This window comes from Prionailurus viverrinus, chromosome E1 (genome assembly GCF_022837055.1).
Source record: "Prionailurus viverrinus isolate Anna chromosome E1, UM_Priviv_1.0, whole genome shotgun sequence".
Classification (NCBI taxonomy): Eukaryota; Metazoa; Chordata; class Mammalia; order Carnivora; family Felidae; genus Prionailurus; species Prionailurus viverrinus.
The window spans coordinates 9,760,583-9,780,667 of NC_062574.1; the positions used below are offsets into that span (position 1 = coordinate 9,760,583).

At 41.6% G+C, this 20,085-nt stretch overlaps 1 protein-coding gene across 1 annotated transcript in view; it reads right to left on the reverse strand.

Moving 5' to 3' along the window:
• TTC19 (tetratricopeptide repeat domain 19) overlaps positions 1-20,085 on the reverse strand; it is a 42,151-nt gene that overhangs the window by 9,617 nt on the left and 12,449 nt on the right. The window contains 5 exon segments of the mRNA XM_047833018.1: positions 14,211-14,305; positions 16,409-16,470; positions 16,790-16,846; positions 17,764-17,802; positions 18,254-18,364. Coding sequence (XP_047688974.1) covers positions 14,211-14,305; positions 16,409-16,470; positions 16,790-16,846; positions 17,764-17,802; positions 18,254-18,364 — 364 coding nt within the window.

Sequence of the window (20,085 nt, forward strand, 5' to 3'; positions counted from 1 at the left end):
TAGTATGTTCCTCCAGTGGGATACTAGACCACAGTGCAGGGAATGAACCAATCAGGGCTATCTCTAGCCTGTATCACTCCTTACCCCTCACCCTCTGCCACAATGGACCAATTAGAGGGAGTCACCCCTTCTAGACAGATGCAACCCCAGCAGACATGTGCTTTGACAAGTAAACAGGCCTTTGTGACAGGAAAACCGATGCTGTCATATCAACATCGATAAATCTCAATGTTGTGTGAAAAACTGCAGAAACAAGTGTTCAGTATGATACCACTCATATAAAGTTTAAAAACACACTAGCCCCACTATATACTGTTCACTGATACGTGCAAGTGCAATAAACAGGCCTAAGAATGATAAAGATCAAAACTGAATTCAGAATAGTACCTACACCAGTAAGAGTCCACCGGGGTTTAAAATTAGAAAAAAGATGGGGTGCCTGAGTGGCTCAGTCAGTTGAGCGTCCGACTTCGCTCAGGTCACGATCTCACGGTCCGTGAGTTCGAGCCCCGCATCAGGCTCTGTGCCGACAGCTCAGAGCCTGGAGCCTGCTTCAGATTCTGTGTCTCCCTCTCTCTCTGGCCCTCCCCCCATTCATGCTCTGTCTCTCTCTGTGTCAAAAATAAATAAATGTTAAAAAAAAAATAAAATAAAAAAATAAAATAAAATAAAATAAAATAAAATTAGAAAAAAGAATTCTGAAGCACACATGGTAAAGTACTTAGACTTGACAAAGCTAAGGGGAAGGTATACAGGCATTTGTTAAAGTTGCTACACTTCATTTTTGCTTGAAACCTTTAAAAAATTTTTAGAAGACAGGCACAGAACTTTTCTGAATAGTAAGACAGTAATATGGAACATACACTGGAGAAATTCCCAAAATACAGATAAGAAAACTGAGGTAGAGGGAAAACATAAAGGATAGAGAAGAGACAGGCTAGTATATCGGTAAATCACATGCCTGAATAAAGGACCAGACCAAGCAGAATTAAAGCAGGAGTCAAAGATGTACTAGCAGCTCAAGAGAGTAGAATCTTAGAAATGAAGGTTCATTACAGACTAGGTAGTGTTCAGAAAGGGACTAAGCCCCCTAACCTTATGCTAATAAAACTTCCAACTCCTACAAAGCAATCAGGCAGGAAAAAACAGGCTATCTCCAAAAGCCGGCAAAGCAGTTGGCTGCAGAATTATCTGCAATAAATCTCAGTAAGTCAAAATTCCAGACTGTCGAGAAAAAACAAGTGGGGAAAAGGAAAGACAAAAGAATGTTAAATTGTACTCATCTCATCTTATAGAAGAAACTGAAAACGATTTTCTTCCTGAGCCAAATAGGTCTTATAAAATTTTTAGGTTATCCCTAATAGAACTGATTCCTATGAAAACCCTGAACCTGAAAACTCTACGTATGCCTTCCTTCCAAACCGTGAGTGGAAGTTGAGTGAGGAAAAGACCCCTCTAAGAGGGACCTGAGACCAAAAGAAGTAACAAAACGGAAAGCATTTTTTAAAATGCAAAAATTAAACAAGTATCACTCTCAATACTAATTTTATATACGCTTTGAGATTCTGTATCATAAGACAATGACATTCAGATTAGGCTTAAAAAAATCCAAACACAGTCTTTTACAAAAGACACACTAAAAACAAAATGACTTAGAGAAAGTTTAAGAGTAAGATATAGCCAAAACGTAGAAGTAAAATTTATGACAATACCTTAGGTAGGACAAAAAAAAAAAAAGAATCATTTTTCAGATGAAGGGATCACTCACAATGAAGATACATATCTAGAACTGCTTAAACAGGAATAAAAACATGTATGAAGAAAAAAACCAGAAAGCCAAATCAACAAGGATATAGGACTTGAACAATACTATACGCCAACTAGATCTACCCAACATGCATAGAACATTCTACCCTACAATAAAGGAATGCACATTCTTCTCAAATGTACATACAACAGTCTCCAGGACGACCATAAAGTGGGCCATTAAAACTAGTTTCAATAAATTAAAAGGACTGAAATCATACAAAGCATGTTCTCTGACCACAATGGAATCAACTTAATCAACAACAGAGGGAAATCGCGGAAATAAATGTATGAAAATTAATCCACACGCTCCAAAATACCCAACGGATCAAAGAAGAAATCACAAAAATTAGAAAATACCTTGAGATAAAGGAAAATGAAAACACAACACACCAAAATTTATGGGACGCAGCTAAAGCAGTAGAGGAAAATTTATAGTTGTAAACACCTATACTGTATTAGAAAAGAAAGCTTTAAATCAACAACCAATCTTTCACCTAAGAAACTAGAAAAGGAACAAAATAAACCCAACCCAAGCAGGAGAGATAAACCAAGGAGAAACCAACAGTCAGGAAGGTCCTACATAAATTGGGAGTGGTAAACACAATACGGAGGAGCCAAACTATTTAATAAGTATATCACAGTCCAGCAAACTCTTCCACAGTAAGTACTTGAGTGCTAGCCACCCTAATTCCCCTAACAACTCTACACGGTAGACATAGGTTCTACTGCTATTCCTGTTTTACTGATGAGGATCCCAGAGGAGAGAAGTCACATAACCTGTCTGCAGGTACACTGTGAAGAAGCGGGAGAGCCAGAATTCAAACTCAGGCTCCAGACTTTGAACATTCATGACAACAAATACACGACCAAAATGACTTCCACTTTCCCAAAGTGTTTTATCTAAACTATGAAAATGAATGAAACTTTCAGGTTGAGGAGAGGAAGAGAAAGGAACAGTGTAAAACCTCTTGAAGACAGAAAATAAATCCATGAAATTAAGAATTAGGGAAGGAAGGGGCGCCTGGGTGGCTCAGTCGGTTAAGGGTCCGACTTCGGCTCAGATCATGATCTCGTGGTCCGTGAGTTCAAGCCTCCCCATCGGGCTCTGTGCTGACAGTTCAGAGCCTGGAGCCAGTTTCGGATTCTGTGTCTCCCTCTCTCTCTGACCCTCCCCCGTTCATGCTCTGTCTCTGTCTCAAAAGTAAATAAACGTTTAAAAAAAAAAAAAAGAATTAGGAAAGGAATATGATCTCATAACAGAATACTGTCATTTGTGCTTTAAAAATATAACTCCATAAGGGCGCCTGGGTGGCTCAGTCAGTTAGGTGGCCGACTTCGGCTCAGGTCATGATCTCAGTTTCTGAATTCAAGCCCTGCATCAGGCTCTGCTTAGGATTTTGTGTCTCCCTCTCTCTCTGACCCTCCCCCACTTGCACTCTGTGTGTGTGTGTGTGTGTGTGTGTGTGTGCGCGTGCGTGTGTCTGTCTCTCAAAAATAAACATTAAAAAAATTTTTTTTTAATATAATTCCATAAAATTCCTTCTAGGAAAATATAGGGCTCCAAACTTCTTTTACCCATGCATTCAAGATATTGAATTGAATTATTTATTTATTTTAACGTTTATTTATTTTTGGGACAGAGAGAGACAGAGCATGAACGGGGGAGGGGCAGAGAGAGAGGGAGACACAGAATCGGAAACAGGCTCCAGGCTCCGAGCCATCAGCCCAGAGCCCGACGCGGGGCTCGAACCCACGGACCGCGAGATCGTGACCTGGCTGAAGTCGGACGCTTAACCGACTGCGCCACCCAGGCGCCCCAATTTTAAAATAGGTTCCACACCGAACGTGGGGCTTGAACTCTCCACCCTGAGATCAAGAGTCACATGCTCTGCCAACTGAGCCAGCCAGGAATCCCCATTCAAGATGTTTTTTTACATTTTTTTAATGTTTAGTTGTTTTTGAGAGAGAGAGACAGAGTGCAAGTAGGGGAGGGGCAGAGAGAGAGGGAGACACAGAACTAGAAGTAGGCTCCAGGCTACGAGCTGTCAGCACAGAGTCCAACACAGGGCTTGAACTCACAAACCGTGAAATCATGATCTGAGCGAAAGTCGGAAGCTCAACCAACTGAGCCACCCAGGAGCCCCTCAAGATATTTATTAACATCATGTTATTGCCACTGACCTAGACACTGAAATCAAATCAAGAAAATGGAAGAAATTTAAATGTATGAGTAATCAAAGAAAGAACAAGACGCCAGAGAAACCCCTCTAAAGTAGATCTGGCCCATCTGGTTTCCCGGATCCTACCAGGAATAGATCACTCCCATGTGATATCCCATACCTATTCCAGAATGGCAAATAGAGAAAGCATACCAACTCATTTTACCACATTGATAAAATCCTGTGATGACAAGCACAAGAAATATACTATGGATTTCACATAAGAAAATATATGTAAAGTTCTAAATAAAATATCAGCATTAAATATTATCCTGAAAGTACACTTAACAACCAATTAGTAGCAAGTCTGGTTTGCTCTAGATATATATAAATAAATCTATTTATAATTTGGCACCAAATTAAATATAAAACAAAGTTGTCCAACACCACTATTATTTAATGTTGTTCTGCGGTCATAATCAACGAACTAAATTTAAGAATGGTGGGGAGGAGGTGCCTGGGTGGTGCAGCGGGTTGAGGGTCCGACTCTTGGTTTCAGCTAAGGTTGTGATCTCACAGTTCGTGGGTTCAAGCCCCACATTGGGCTCTACGCTGATGGCACAGAGCTTGCTTCAGATTCCATCTCTCCTTCTCTCTGCCCCTCCCTCACTTGTGCTCTCTCGCTCTCTCACTCAAAAATAAAAACTTAAAAAAAAAAGATTAAGAAGGATGGGGAGAAACACAGAAGATCTAAAAGGAAACACCATGATTTCTTAAATGTAGAATTATACATCCAGAAATAAGAATATCGACTGAAAAGCAAATGGTGTAGTAAAGTGTCCACTGGAAAACAAATGTAACAAAATACCTGTCACATCTACATGAAAAAACCTGTAAGAGTCATGCCAGGGTCCTCAATGGAAAGACTCCATACAGGCATGCCTCACTGTATCACACTTCACTTGACTGCACTTTGCAGATGGTGCGTTTTTTACAAATTGAAGGTTTGTGGCAACCCTGCATGGACCAAATGTATCAGTGCCATTATTCCAACGGTTTCGTGTTGCTGTGTCACATTTTGGTAATTCTCACAATATTTCAAACTTTTTCATTATTATTATATTTGTCATGGTGATTGCTGATCAGTGATCTTTGATGTCACTCTTGTATGTAATTATTTGGGGGGCACACAAACTGCATCCATCCAAGACGGTGCATACCAGATGGTGAATTTAGTTTCTGACTGACCACCTACTGGCTGTTCCCCCATCTCTCTGCCTCTCCTGGGGCCTCCCTATTCCCTGGGACACAACAATATTGAAATCAGGCCAGTTAATAACCCTACAATGGCCCCTAAGTGTTCAAATGAAAGGAAGAGTCACATGTCCCTCATTTAAAATCAAAACCTGTAAAAGATTCAGCATCTCAGAAGCTGAGACAGGCTGAAAGCATGGCCTCTTGGGCCAAACAGTGGTGTTGTAAATACAAAGGAAAAGTTCCTGAAGGAAAGGAGAAAGGAAAAGTGCTAGTCCGGGGAACACACGAATGGCAAGAAAGTGAAACAGCCTTATTGCTGATGTGGAGAAAGGCTTAGTGGCCTGGATAGAAGGTCAAACCAGCCCCAACGTTCCCTGAAGCCAAAGCCTTATCCAGAGCAAGGCCCTAATGCTCTTCAGTTCTGTGAAGGCTGAGAGGTGGGGAAGTGCGGAAGGAAAGTCTGACACTAGCAGGGGTTGGTTCGGGAGGTTTAAGCAAAGAAGCCTCTCCATAACATAAATGTGCAAGGTGAAGCAGCAAGTGCTGATGTAGAAGCTGCAGAAAGTTATCCAGAAGATTCTAGATCTTAAGATAATTAATACATGGGGTGCCTGGATGGCTCAGCTGGTCAAGCATCGTATCAGCTCAGGTGGTGATCTCTCAGTCATGAGATCGAGCCCCAAGTTGGGCTCCGCGCTGACTCAGAATCCCTGCTGAGATTCTCTCTCCTTCTCTCTGCCCGTCCCCTGCTCATGCACTTGCACACGCTCTCTCAAAATAAATAAACTTAAAAAAAAAAAGGTAACTAAAACACCATACCAAATAACAGGTTTTCAGTGTAAATTAAACAGCTTTGTAATGGAAGAAGATGCCACCTAGGACTTTCATAGCTAATGAGGAGAAGCCAATGTTTGGCTTCAAAGCTTCAAAGGACAGTTGACTCACCTGCTAGGGGCTAATGCAGCTGGTGATTTTATGTCGAAGCCAATGCTCATTTGCCACTCCCAAACTCCTAGGGCCCTTAAGAATTATGCTAAATCTACTCTGCATGTGCCCTAACAATGGAACAACAAAGCCTGGATAAAAGCACATCTGTTTACAACATGATTTACTGGATATTTTAAGCTCACTGTTGAGACCTACTGCTCAGAAAAAGAAAAGTTTCTTTTCAAAGTATTCTGCTCACTGACAGTGCACCTGGTCACCCAAGAGCTCTGATGGAGACGTACAGGGAGATTAATGTTGTTTTCATGCCTGCCAACACAACCTCCATTCTGCAGACCATGGATCAAGGAGTAATTTTGACTTTCAAATTGGGCAAAGTAAATTGAAAACCTTCCAGAAAGGATTCACCATTCTAGGTGGCATCAAGAACATTTGTGATTCATGGGAAGAGGTCAAATAATCAATATTAACAGGAGTTTGGAAGAAGCTGATTCCAACTCTATAGATGACTTTGAGGGGTTCAAGACTCCAGTGGAGGCAGACAGGGTGGAAACAGCAGGACAGCTAGAGTCAGAAGTGGAGCTTGAACACATGACTGAATGGCTGCAATCTCGGGATGAATCTTGAACGGATGAGGAGTTTCTTCTTATGGATGAGCAAAGGAAGTGGTTTCCTGGGATAAGATCTACTTCTGGTGAAGATGTCGTGAAGATTGTTGAAATGACAAAAAGGGTTTAGAATATTACATGAACTCGGTTGATAAAGCAGCAGCAGGGTTTGAGAGGATTGACTCCAATTTCGAAAGAAGTTCTACTGAGGGTCAAATGCTATCAAACAGCATCATATGCTACAGAGAAATCATTCATTAAAGAATCAATCAATCAATGTGGCACACTTCATTGTTGTCTGCTTTCAAGAAATTGCCACGAGGGGCGCCTGGGTGGCGCAGTCAGTTAAGCGTCCGACTTCAGCCAGGTCACAATCTCGTGGTCTGCGAGTTCGAGCCCCACGTCAGGCTCTGGGCTGATGGCTCAGAGCCTGGAGCCTGTTTCCGATTCTGTGTCTCCCCCTCTCTCTGCCCCTCCCCCGTTCATGCTCTGTCTCTCTCTGTCCCAAAAATAAATAAACCTTGAAAAAAAAAAAATTAAAAAAAAAAAAAAAAAAAAAAGAAATTGCCACGGGCATGTGGGTGGCTCAGTCGGTTAAGCATCTGACTTCAGCTCAGGCTCAGATCATGATTTCCCAGTCCGTGGGTTCAAGCCCTGTGTTGGGCTCTGTGCTGACAGCTCAAGAGCCTGGAGCCTGCTTCTGATTCTGTGTGTCCCTCTCTCTCTGCCCCTTCCCTGCTCACACTGTTTCTCTCTCAAAAATAAATTTTAAAAAATTAAAAAAAAAAATTGCCACAGCCACCCCAACCTTCAGCAACCACCACCCTGATCAGTCAGCAGCCATCCACACTGAAGAAAGACCCTCCACTAGCAGAAAGATGACGACTCCCTGAAAGTTCAGATGATGGTTAAGTTTTAGCAACAGAGTATTTTTCATTTAGGGTATATATACATTTTGGGCGGATACGTATATTTTTTAAACATAATGCTATTGCACACTGTAAACGTAAGTTTTATATGCACTAGGAAACAAAAACTCATTTGATCTGCTGTATTGTGCTATTCACTTTAGGGCAGTGGTCTGGAACCGAACCCGCGATACCTCTGACACGCCCCTGTATTACAGAGACAGTGTAGTGAGTGACTCCCCTCGCTAGCACAGCTCCTGTTTGTTCCAGCATCCATTCTTTTCTCACACGATTCAGGCGGAGCGGAATCCATCCTCTGACAGGAATGGATCCTGGTCAGTTTTAGAGAATCATGGTAATCCCACATTTCCTATCAAGGACTGGGTTCGAAATGCCATGTAACCCAATCCAGCCAATGAGCAATAAGGGTAAATCTAATTGGGAACTTCTAGCAAAGATTACCTTGATTCTAAAAGAACACCAAATAAGTTTTCTTTTCTTCTGCACGTTGCCATTTCTGGATAAGGTTCCTGGGACCTAATACAGTCCCTTTTCAATCACAGTGGGAACGTGAAGAAAAAGTCAAAACACACTGAGAATGAGTGAGGAGGGATGGAAAGAATCTCCTTCCTCAGGATTTCCATGAGCTGTGTGTCAAGTAACTCAACAGCCTGCCCCTTTTCGATGAACTACCAGTTACATGAGAATAAGTGCCCTTAATGCGTAACTGAAATTCTGTGCTATTTGCAGTGAAATGCTAACTTATTCAGAAGGCAATCTCCTCAAACTCACTGAAAAATATAATGCAAATCTAATAATTCAGTCTCAAAGCATTTTGGGGATTTGACAAAATGATCTAAAATGCATGTAAAAACTGAGAATAAAATGGGAGGAAATCTTACCAAAGAAGCATGCGTGAAACCTGTTTCACTGTGTAACTCAAACGTATGCTACCATATAACTCAAGCAACATATACTGTTATAAAAGTCATCAGATGAATGAATCGAATGGAAACCCCCAAAAGAAACGCAAGCATGTGCTAATTTATAGTTAAGTATGTAACGACAATAGATTATCATCTTTAGGAAAGTAGTGACCAACTTCACACCCAAATTAACCACCAATATGTTAAGAAGTTACATGTTAACCCTGTTTAGAAATAAAGAAAAAATAAATTTTAAAAAATAAGTGAATATCTGATTTCAAAGCTGAAAAATACCTAAGCATTAAGCTCCAGAAAAGCAGGGACTTCTGCCTCACTTGCCTCTATTGAATCCTACAATATCTGGCCTAGAATAGCTACTCAACATGTATTCAAAATTCATGAAAGCAGGGGCGCCTGGATGGCTCAGTCGGTTATGCATTTGACTCTTGATTTTGGCTCAGGTCACGATCTCTTGGTTTGAGTTCGAGCCCTGCATCAGGGTCTGCGCTGACGGCACAGAGCCTGCTCGGGATCCTGGATCTCTCTCTCAAAATAAACAAACATTTAAAAAATTAAATTAAATTAATAAAAGCAAAAAACATACACATAAACAAATTCAGATCTAATTCCAAAAAGATCACAGGCAAGTGCAAGTCATACTGTGTGATTCATTTATATAAATTTTAAAAAGAAGCCCTCAAAAACAAAACAAGATTCAGCAGAATAGTATCTCTGGGGTGGAAAGGAGAATGGGGCTGGGGCCAAACACACACAGGCTGTTCTTCTCATTCATTATTCCTTAAACTATATAGATTTTAGTTTCACATTTCTTTAAAAAAAGTGTTTTTTTATGTTTATATATTTTGAGAGCGAGAGAGGGTGAGAGCAAGGGAGGGGCAGAGAGAGAGGGAGAGAGGATCCCAAGCAGGCTCCGCATTGCCAGCGCAGAGCCCAATGTGGGGCTCAAACTCACGAACCATGAGATCATGACCTGAGCAGAAATCAAGAGTTGGACACTTAGCTGACTGAGCTACCCAGGTGCCCCTCATGCATTTTTTTAATTAAACAAAAAAACCCAAAGCTCTGAGCTCTATAGACACAAGTAAGGGAGAAGAAAAAACCTGACAGGATAGAGTTAATATTTTTACAAAACAGCACCAATAAAAGATCAACCCCATTGCTTATCAAAGAAATGGTAGTTAATGCATCACTGCCATATCGCCAATCTGGCAAAGGTTATAAAAATCAGTGAGCTTTGTGGAGAAGTGGCACAATGCCTTATCACGATAATAAAAACTAACAATGGCTAACACTTGAGTAGCTGCTCTCTGTGTACATTGTTCTAAGCGCTCTATGGATATTAACTCATTCAGTCTTCCTACTGGTCCCTACGAGAGAGTACTGCTCTCACCCCCATCCTGAGGATCAAAAGCACACAGGGATTAATTAATTTGACCAAAGTCACAAAGCAAATAAATGAGCAGATCCTGAAAATGTAAATTAATACAGTCCTTTTGAGGGCAATTTTGCAATATGCGCCAACAAGTTTAAAATGTGCTCCTCTGACCCGGAATTTCAGTGCTCGGAATCTGTCTTATTTCATAACAGAAGACCTCACTTTCATGAGGACATACCGTTCTGGACAGAACACATGCATTCATTTATCTCTCCTCCCTCCCAAAACATCACTAAAATCAATGTAAAAGGATGAAAAAGATAGAAAGTTACAAGGAAAAGCAAAGTAGAGATGACAAAGATCAAAAATTGTGGGCGGTGACAAGCAGAGAAAAAAGTGGGAAGTGACTGAGCACATGACAGAAAGATCAGGACTGAATGCTACAAACAGCTAGGCCAGCGAGAAGTAAGCCAGTAGGTACCAGAGCCCCAGAAAACCTTAGGAATTCAGAGCAAATACTACGGTTAACAGAAGAACTTGTCAAACACATAAAAAACAAGCAACAGAAAAAATCCAGTTAACTACTGACTTCAGAGGAAACAAAGAGTTGTTCACACAAAAGAAAATGCAACTACATGATCACGTTACTTGGCTCAACAGCTAACGCTACTCATATATTCGTAATATTATAGACACGACCAAAAGTTACATTAAATGTTCCCTTTTCTGTAAGCTAACAGAGTCTAAAAATACTAATTACAAAAATAGTTTTATATGTTATTTTAGAAATATGAAGGAAAATACCGGAAGAAATTGGTTAAGAGTTGAAAATTACCCTAGGAAGATGTGTGGCAAGGAAATGTTTTTAAATTAAGTCTCATAACATCCTTTGACTTTTGATACTATATAGATAAGAGTAATTTAAAAAATTGTTCCAAAAAATTATAGAATATCCAGAAAAACACACATAAGACATAAATGCCCTATAAATCTACCAACCAGAAGTAATCACTGCTACATTTTGGTATCATTCAGTCCTGCTCTATACCTACATTTAATCTACATATTCTAGAAAAGTGGGCTCCTCCTACACTGTTTAGTAATCTACTGTTTTCACGTAATTTTGTATGCGTACTTCCTCCATAATTACGTACATATTTATAATATGAGAAACAAAATAAGTACCCTAGACCAAGTTTATACATGAACTTAAGTAATACGCTTTTGGGACAGTTAGTAAGGTAAATAAAAAGCACACAAATTTGACAACGGATGTACTTTGTTTAAAACTGAGTGATAACAGGGGTGCCTGGGTGGCTCAGTCGGTTAAGCTTACGACTCTTGATTTCAGCTCAGGTCATGATCTCACAGTTCATGAGTTAGGCCCCACATCCGGCTCTGTAGAGGCAACGCAGAACCTGCTTGGGATTCTAGGTCTCCCTCTCTCTCTGCCCCTCCCCACCTCTCTCTCTCTCTATTTAAAAAATAAATAAATAATTGAGTGATATTTCTTTAGAAAAAATAGGATTAAGAATAATGTCGGGGCGCCTGGGTGGCGCAGTCGGTTAAGCGTCCGACTTCAGCCAGGTCACGATCTCGCGGTCCGTTAGTTAGAGCCCCGCGTGAGGCTCTGGGCTGATGGCTCAGAGCCTGGAGCCTGTTTCCGATTCTGTGTCTCCCTCTCTCTCTGCCCCTCCCCGTTCATGCTCTGTCTCTCTCTGTCCCAAAAATAAATAAACGTTGAAAAAAAAAATTAAAAAAAAAGAATAATGTAACATTTTCTTTATTGCATAACTAGTAAAATGTAAAAACCATGTTTATAACAGAAATTAGTTTGCTCTTTCCAACAAGAGTTCCTGTGCCTAGAAAAAAGTGTTTTCACAATATACTACTAAGTTAAAAAAAAAAAAAAAAAGCATATACAGTATGATCCCTTATTTCTTAAGATGTAAACACAGCACAGGGGGGAAAACAAGTCTGGAAAGACATACACCAGAAAATAAACAGTAGTTCCTTCTTTGTAGTATTACAGATGATCTTTGTCACCTCCTTCCTAATGCTTTCCTAAATTGTTTTACATGCACTGGTATTGTTTCTGGAAGTCAGAAACTTTTAAGGAACTGTCTATAGTCAATTCTACAAATGAAAGACAGCAAGAGTGTAGATAGTTCAAAAGTGAATTATTTGATAGCTAGACTCATCTTTATATCTTTTGTGAATTCCCTCAAAGCCTCTACACCACACTGAAACTTTACTTGGGGCCTATCTGGTCTTCTGTTCCTACACTCAACAAGTGCTGAGCCTGTATTACATGTCAGGCACTGCTCTAGTACCAAGGATTTAGCAGTGAACAAAACAGCTGAAATCTCTATCCTTCTTTGCTAGGGAAGATAAATACTAAAAACACTTGGAACAAAAATATACTTTTAGTGGCCATACAAACATGAGCACACAACGGACACACACACACACTCCTACCTTCAAGTGTGAGGAAGAAAAGTAAAGGATAGGTGGGAAGAGACGATTGTTTTAGTTAGGGTAGGCCTCCTGAGGAAGTGATACCTGAGCAGAAAACTGAATGGCCACGCAAAGATATGGGAGAACAGACTAGGTGGAGGGAATAAGTGAAAAGGCCTTGAGATGGCAATGAGCTTGTACAGAACAGCAGGACCAGTGTGGTCAAAGTGGAAAGAGCATGGGGGAGAAAAGCAGGTGATGTAGAAGTAGGCAGGGGTCAAATCATATAGGGCTTTACAAGTCCATGCAGGGATTCTGAAATTTATTCTAAAGGTGATGCAAAGGCACTGAGGTTTAAAAGATCACTCTGCCTGTGGTATGGATAACAGACTGTGTAAGGCAAGGAAGCAGGAAAACTCTTGAGGAGACTATTTACAGGTGTTTGGGCAAGAAACAATAATATCCTGCACCAAAGCCAGTAGGGCAAGAGGATGAGACATGGTCTGATATGGATATATTTTGATGCCTGATCTAATATAACTTGATGAAATACAATCAGGAATGAGGAAGGAATCACAGGTGATTCTTAGGTTCTTGGCTAAGCAAGTGAATGAATGGTGGTGCCATTTACTGACTGGGCTGACTGGCAGAGAAGCAAGTTTGTGAGTGGCAGAAACCAGGAGACCGATTTCAAACATGTTATGTGTGAACTGACCAGCAGACCTGACATTCAGGTCAAGATGTCAGGTAGACAATCTTACCCAGTTCATGTCTGTAGTCCACGTGTAAGTTGGGGATGAAGATGTATAACTGCTATTTAAAGGTACGGGGCTATATGTTATCTCCTAAGGTGTGAGCCCCAAGGTCTGCTAACTTTAGAGGTGGCGAAGGGGAAGGTGAGTGATGGGTAAGGTGTCCCAGAAGCCAAGCAAATAAAGCGTGTCCAGTAGGAGTCAAAGATCACCTGGGTCAGAGCTACTAATAAGCAGCATAGGGAAGGTAAGGCTTGAGAACTGGCGACCTTGATAAGGGTGGCTTCGGTGCAGTGGTGGAACAGAAAAACTGGTTTATGTTTAAGAGAAAACTGGAAGACAACTGAATAAAAATAACTCTTTCAAGTCCTATTTATTGCTTTAGGGACAAGAGTTGACTGCTCTTTCTCTAAAGCATCTTGTAGCTCTTGGCATACAGTATGTGTGAAGTAAGAATTATGAAATCAGTGTCGAATCTGATAATTCCCAATATTTCAAACCATATTAAGAAACCCAAATGGTCGAGAGCTAGAGCTTCCTGACCATCCCATTTTGTTCCTAAAATCGTTCTTTACACTCTTCCCTCGTAATGAGGATGAACTGCAAAGACCTCAGTTTTCTCTTCATCTTTTATGACTTCGTACATATCTGGTACCAAAAGGTAATTAATTAGCATTGTGCCTGGTAGCTGAACCAAGAGAAAAGAAAAAGACCTCTCCTTTCTGCTCTCCAATTTTCCAGAGGTCATATATAATAAAAGTCAACAAATAAATGAACCACTGAAGGGTTAAACAAACAAACACACAAGGTCAAGTTATTTAAACAAGACATCTTATCCCAAACCCTCTGCTGAGATCTTAAAAATTGCCACTTAATTCCCCAAATGGATAACTTGCCCTCCCCCAATTCAGATACCTTTCCCTTTATCACAATATAACAATGAAGCTCTGTGGCAAAAAAGGCAATGTCCAGAAAACAGTCAGGTCTCCCTACCTGACAAAATGTCTTCTGCTAATTCCTTTTCTCTTTCAATTTTTTCCTCTAGGGTTGAAATGCAGAATTCATAGCCAGCAAGAGCAAATTCCTGTCTGTAAAGCAAAGATCAGCAATCGGCTGTTCACCTTTTCACAAACTCCTCTTTTATTCTCATTTTCCCAGCCTGGGTTTGAATATTGTTAGTAAAGGAAGTGTAAGAAGGGAAGCATCATCTCCCACTAATAGTTTCAAGTGACTCAGTTTCTCCATTTGGGAAATGGAGTCTTACACCCACTCAAAGTAATACTATTATGAACAGAGGCTAAGGCCCCCTGCACCAAGGGTTCTAACTACTGATCTCATGCAACTTCTGGAGAGGTTTATTAACTTTATTAGCTTTCCAACCTGTACGTCTTCAATGAAAGCTTCTTTTATGTAAATGGAATTCCTAATTATGGCAGTAGAAGGCATTAAGCCTTCTCTAATCCTGGACCCTGAATCAATTGGAGAGGACACCCAAACGTCAGGCAGACTGACCTAAAGACAACCAACTGTCAACTGCTGGTTTCTATAAAGAGATGCACAAACACAACAGAAATTCCTTCTCCTTCCAGAAGCTCACCTCCGGTTTTTGCCCTTCTGCTATGGCGAAGCAGCACTACAAAGATTGCCCCTTCTCCTCTAGTGCTTTGCCAGGGGATAACAGATGACCCACGTTGTATTCTGTTCTCAGAACAGAAGTTTCTCCAGACCCAAACCTTGGCAGGAGGGACCCTATCCAGCCAGGACATGGAGCAGGGGGAGGCTGCCCACTGGATGTTTCTAGTCAGAGTAAAATACCTATTAACAATCCCCCTACTATTATCAGCATTCCTAAGCCCCAAGTCGAGTTATGTATCTTCTGCCTCATGCTTCTCTTAATCAAACTAAATGAAAAAATACTTTTGAGAAGGGTATAGAGGAACTCACAGGCTAATTACCAGGGGCTACTCATACACTTGTGCCTGTACGAGAGCAGGAGTTCATCTTACTCTCCACTGGGATTGGCTTCGGGCTTCTTTTATCCTAGAAGTTCATACCCCATCGACATCCAGGCCTGTTTATTACTCCTCCAAAAGAGACAGATCCCAGGTGCAATGTCCCCCAGCACAGGCCAACCTCAAAGCTCCTCCAAAGACTTGAAGTCAAAGGCCCTCAGAAGCTCTAGCCTATCTAGTGTCCAACCAAATGCAGGTTCTGCTGAGAATGAAGGAGCTGGTGACCAGGGCAGCAGGGACCTGTGCCAGAGCCCCTGGCCTCAATAAGCACTCATTACAGCATTAGGTGTGAGGTCATTCCAAACTTCTGGTACCCAACTACTGTAGCAGCTAAAAACCCAAGGAAAAGCTAGTCTTAGATCTTCCCTTAAATATACTCTAAAAGATCTAACTCTCTAGAGGAGTTCTCTGCTTACATCTTAGGTATTTCTCCTTTGAACTCCGCCTAGACAGGATGAAAGGCACCAGGCCTCACTCATCAGTGTTCCTGAGACCTCTGGCACACATCCACATTATTTTCCAAAGCCTTTCCTGTGAAGCATGAAGATTCTCCTTTATAAGGATTTAGAACTCACACAGTACTTTTAAATGAGCACTGATTTCCTATCCTACTTACCCAGAGGTCACTTCTCCACTCCTAGATCTTTCCCCTTCTTAAAACCCAGCTACCTGATCACCTTTACATGCTTTAAAAACACTGTCTCCTGGACTAGCCACTGAGACACTCCCGTGCCAACCCCCTTATCATTCAACTATGTCTAATTTCCTGGTTTGTTGATACTTCCATCTAAAAATTGTTTCTTCCAAGTATATTATCCCCAAAAGCTTTTACATTACTCCCTCCTCTTCTAGAAAGAGCTAAACTAAAGTTCTAATGGTAACTTCCCTTCCCAGTTCAGGCAGGAACAGAACGCTCGATTAGCTTTGTCACAGTGCAGCCAGAGGCATGAGGGCTGTATGTCCCACTCAAGAGGCTACTGGAGACAGCAGGGCAAAACTTGGAAAAGACTAAAGATTTCAAAGATGAGGGAGGGAACGCTTTGAGTGTAACACCCAGTGTTTTTGAGACCCAAATGACTGGAAGGTAAATGAAAATTATATAACATCCTGGGGTTAAAGTTATCTGCCTACAGCCCAACTCCCTGGTGGCTGCCACACCTAGATTCTGACTATACTTACCTATTTTGAGCAGCATAGATACTGGCCAACTTTAGAGAGATTTCAATTATCGCATTGTCTTCCTGTTGGGAGAAAGAAAAATGAAGAAAATTCACAAGTTAAATTTCCTCATGGATTATTTCTGATCAACGTCTAGACTGCCTTTGGCCTGAAAACCATAGCTTTTATCCTTTTGGAGGAATTAGGCAACTGAATTCCTCAGCAACCATGTTTTTGCATGAGTGAAAGACTGGTAGTTTCTATACAGGTCCAAGGGGAAAAAAAATAATCCACCTTTTTTTTTCACCAAAGCACATGTTGGTGGCTGGGTGGAGTTTCCAGGAAGCAAAACTATTTTGAAATCTGCTTCAGCTGGGGCCCAATCCCAGGCAATGTTCTTACCTGTTGCATGCCCCCTCCAAGCAGGTAACTCATGGTTGCTTTAAAAAGTTTTTCCGCCTAAAAGCATAAGGAAAAGATTTTTCTTTTACTTGGGCCCCACTATCTATATGACACTGGATTCTAAGTACTAGTCTGATGCGTTACCCCTTGTAAAACACAACACACACACACACACAGAAAAATATCCTTGTGATGGGAAAACAGACAAGAATACCAAGACCCCACATCCTCTGGGCTCCTTAAAAACTATTCTGTGATGAACAGAAACAAACTACAGAAATTAACCTTTCGTCCAAACCTCCTGTGGCAGAGACTGCAACCTGTCCCCTAATTATTCACTCCCCCACTTTTTTAGTTATAGAATCTTCTCTGTTTTAACAGGTCAGCCTCCTTTGTGCCTAGGTGCAGTCATATGATGAAGTTTTGGCCAAGAGATGCAGGTAGAAGGAATAGAAACAGTTTCTAAATTCTATTTTATAAGGAAGCTGCCTGCCGCTTCCCTCTTCTTTCTTCCTGGCAGCTGGAGGTGAGCCAGCTCACCTATGCAGATGAGAACACATCTTAGAAGGAACCCAGGGGCAACTGGGTGGCTCAGTTGGTTGAGCACCTGATTCTTGATTTTGGCTCAGGTCATGGTCTCACTGTTGATGCGTTCAAGTGCCGTGCCAGGCTCGGCGCTGACAGGGCAGATTCTCTCTGTCCCTACCCCGCTTATGTGCATGCTCTCTTTCAAAATAAATAAACAAATAAGAACCCAGGCTTCTGGATCACTTCATGGAGAAGAGGTACCCACCCTTCTTTAGTGTAGCTACCTATGGAACAATGCTTTAAAAAGAAATACACCTTCTTGTTTGAGTCACTCCATTTTGGGGCCTATTTGTTATAGCAGCTTCACCTGCACCCTTACTAACAGAGGTCCCTTGAAGCTAGTCCTTCACAAATTCAAAATATTACAAAGTGATTTACTTACTTACATTTTCAAGTTGACCCCGTATAAATGCCAAGTTGGCCATCTGAAAGCAAATTACAAATTGTTTTCAGTTTAGAGCACTGTGTTCTACTTATTTCAAAACCTTTCAGCTAATGACTCCCTTTTGCTTTCACACTCTAAATTAAAAAACAGTTCAAAGAGAAAGGTTTGTCACTAATCTGCTAACATCAAAGTATAGCAATAGTGTGAGTGCAAATAGCTGCCCAATCTTTGTTGATGACAAACTAAATCTAGATCCATTCATCACTGAAGAAACAAATACTAGTATTTAATCTTCGGTCTAGGATTTAGACTTTGTATAAGTGACACCCCAAGGGTAATAACATTTGAAACCGAAAGAAAACTTAGTGAAAACAAAAACCAAAGAGCTTTACAACATCCTGAAGGGCAGGAGTGTAAATCAGGAGAGCTAGCAACCCTTCTCTTGGATCCGCCCTTCGTCATCAGTGGCTCAGACTGGTTAGAAAAGTTACCAAATCATAAGTGTAAGTGATGGCCTTCCTGTTATCGCTCTGATAGGCAAGACGAAGAGCGTCATGTAAAATTAGCTCAGCCTCTTCTGGCTCATCTTTCATGATGCTCAACTGAAAAGAGAAAACAAAGAAAATAACAGAAAATGAAAGGTAAAGAAGGCAGATGTACGCACTACCAGACAGAAGTGGATATGGCTATACGTCCCAACACACAGGAGAAAGCTAGTCATTCAATTCGCCAAATATTTATTGAACTCCAGCTACGCACCAGGATTTATATCTACGATGGTGACAGAGCGGTCAGCTTCTCTTGCAGCTATGTGCAGCCACACGACAAAGATTTGGCCAACAGATGCAGACAGCAGGAATGTGAGCAATTTTATAAGGAATGTCATCATATTTTATAAGGAAGCTGCTTGCCCTACATCTTTTTCTTCTCTTCCTACAGGCTGGAAGCCACTTGTGGAACCAATAAGCTTAATTACAACTAATGATAAAAACTACGAAGAGAAGTAAAGGGAAGGAACAGTAAGCGGTCTCCTCTAAATGAGAGCCAGAGAAGCCTTCCAAGGAAGCGACAGTTAAACTGAGGCAGGAAGGAAAGAGTCAACCAGGAATCATGGGGAAAAGTTATGGGGGAAAATGACCCACAGAGCAGGGGATGAACAAAGGCACTAGGGGCTGAAGAGAATGGTCTTCAAGAACCATTCAAGGGGGCGCCTGGGTGGCGCAGTCGGTTAAGTGTCCGACTTCAGCCAGGTCACGATCTCGCGGTCCGTTAGTTAGAGCCCCGCGTCAGGCTCTGGGCTGATGGCTCAGAGCCTGGAGCCTGTTTCCGATTCTGTGTCTCCCTCTCTCTCTGCCCCTCCCCCGTTCATGCTCTCTCTCTCTCTCTCTCTGTCCCAAAAATAAATAAACGTTGAAAAAAAAAAAAATTTTATAAAAAAAAAAAAAGAACCATTCAAGAAACGAAAGGAAACATGTGAAGGGAAAAGGATGAGCCAGGGGATTATTGCCAAATTGGTGGGAAGGCAGGGTGGCATAGGTCATGCAAGGTCTTGCAGGCCATGGTAAGGACCTTGGATTTTATCATGAACGCAGTGTGAAGTCACTCAAAAAAGGTAATATGACCCAATTTACATTTTTTAAACAAGGTATTCTGACTGCTGCATGGAGAGCAGACTGCAAGGGAGGGGCGGGCAACAGGGCGGGCAAAACTACTGGACGGCAGACTGTGGCAACGACGCCAGCGTGATACCAGAGGAGATAGAGAAAAGGGGCAGATTTCAGAAATATTTTAGATTTGGGGGCAACGGGATTTGTAGCTGGGCTGTAAGTGTACCAACGGGCGGTGGTAAGGTACTGTGAGTTTTAACAATGACAATGAGGTTTCCAGGCTGAAAAACGGGGTAGGTGTGAGCAAAGAGAAGACGGTGAGGGGCTGTGCAAGGGAGGCCACTAAGATCAAGAGTCTAGCTCCGGGCACGTTAAGTCTGAGAGGTAGGTGAGCCTTCAAAGTGGAGACGGGATGTCGGTAGCACACTGCAGTACACGAATACAAATTCAGACGTCGTGAGCCTCGAGGCGGTAGGGAGCCCAATGGTAGAGAGGAGCTAACCTGAGGAGAAAACAGGAAGGAATGTGGAGAAACGGAAGACATGAGAAAGATCGGAACCAAACCGTGCGCACCGAACACGGAGGTGCGTTTTCAGGACGCTACATACGTGCACAATTCTCTATGCCAGTCCTTTCGGCCTGGCTGGCTCCCTGATAAAACAAACAAAAAACAAACAAAAAAAAAACAACTACAAAAACATTTCCGCTAATTTTGC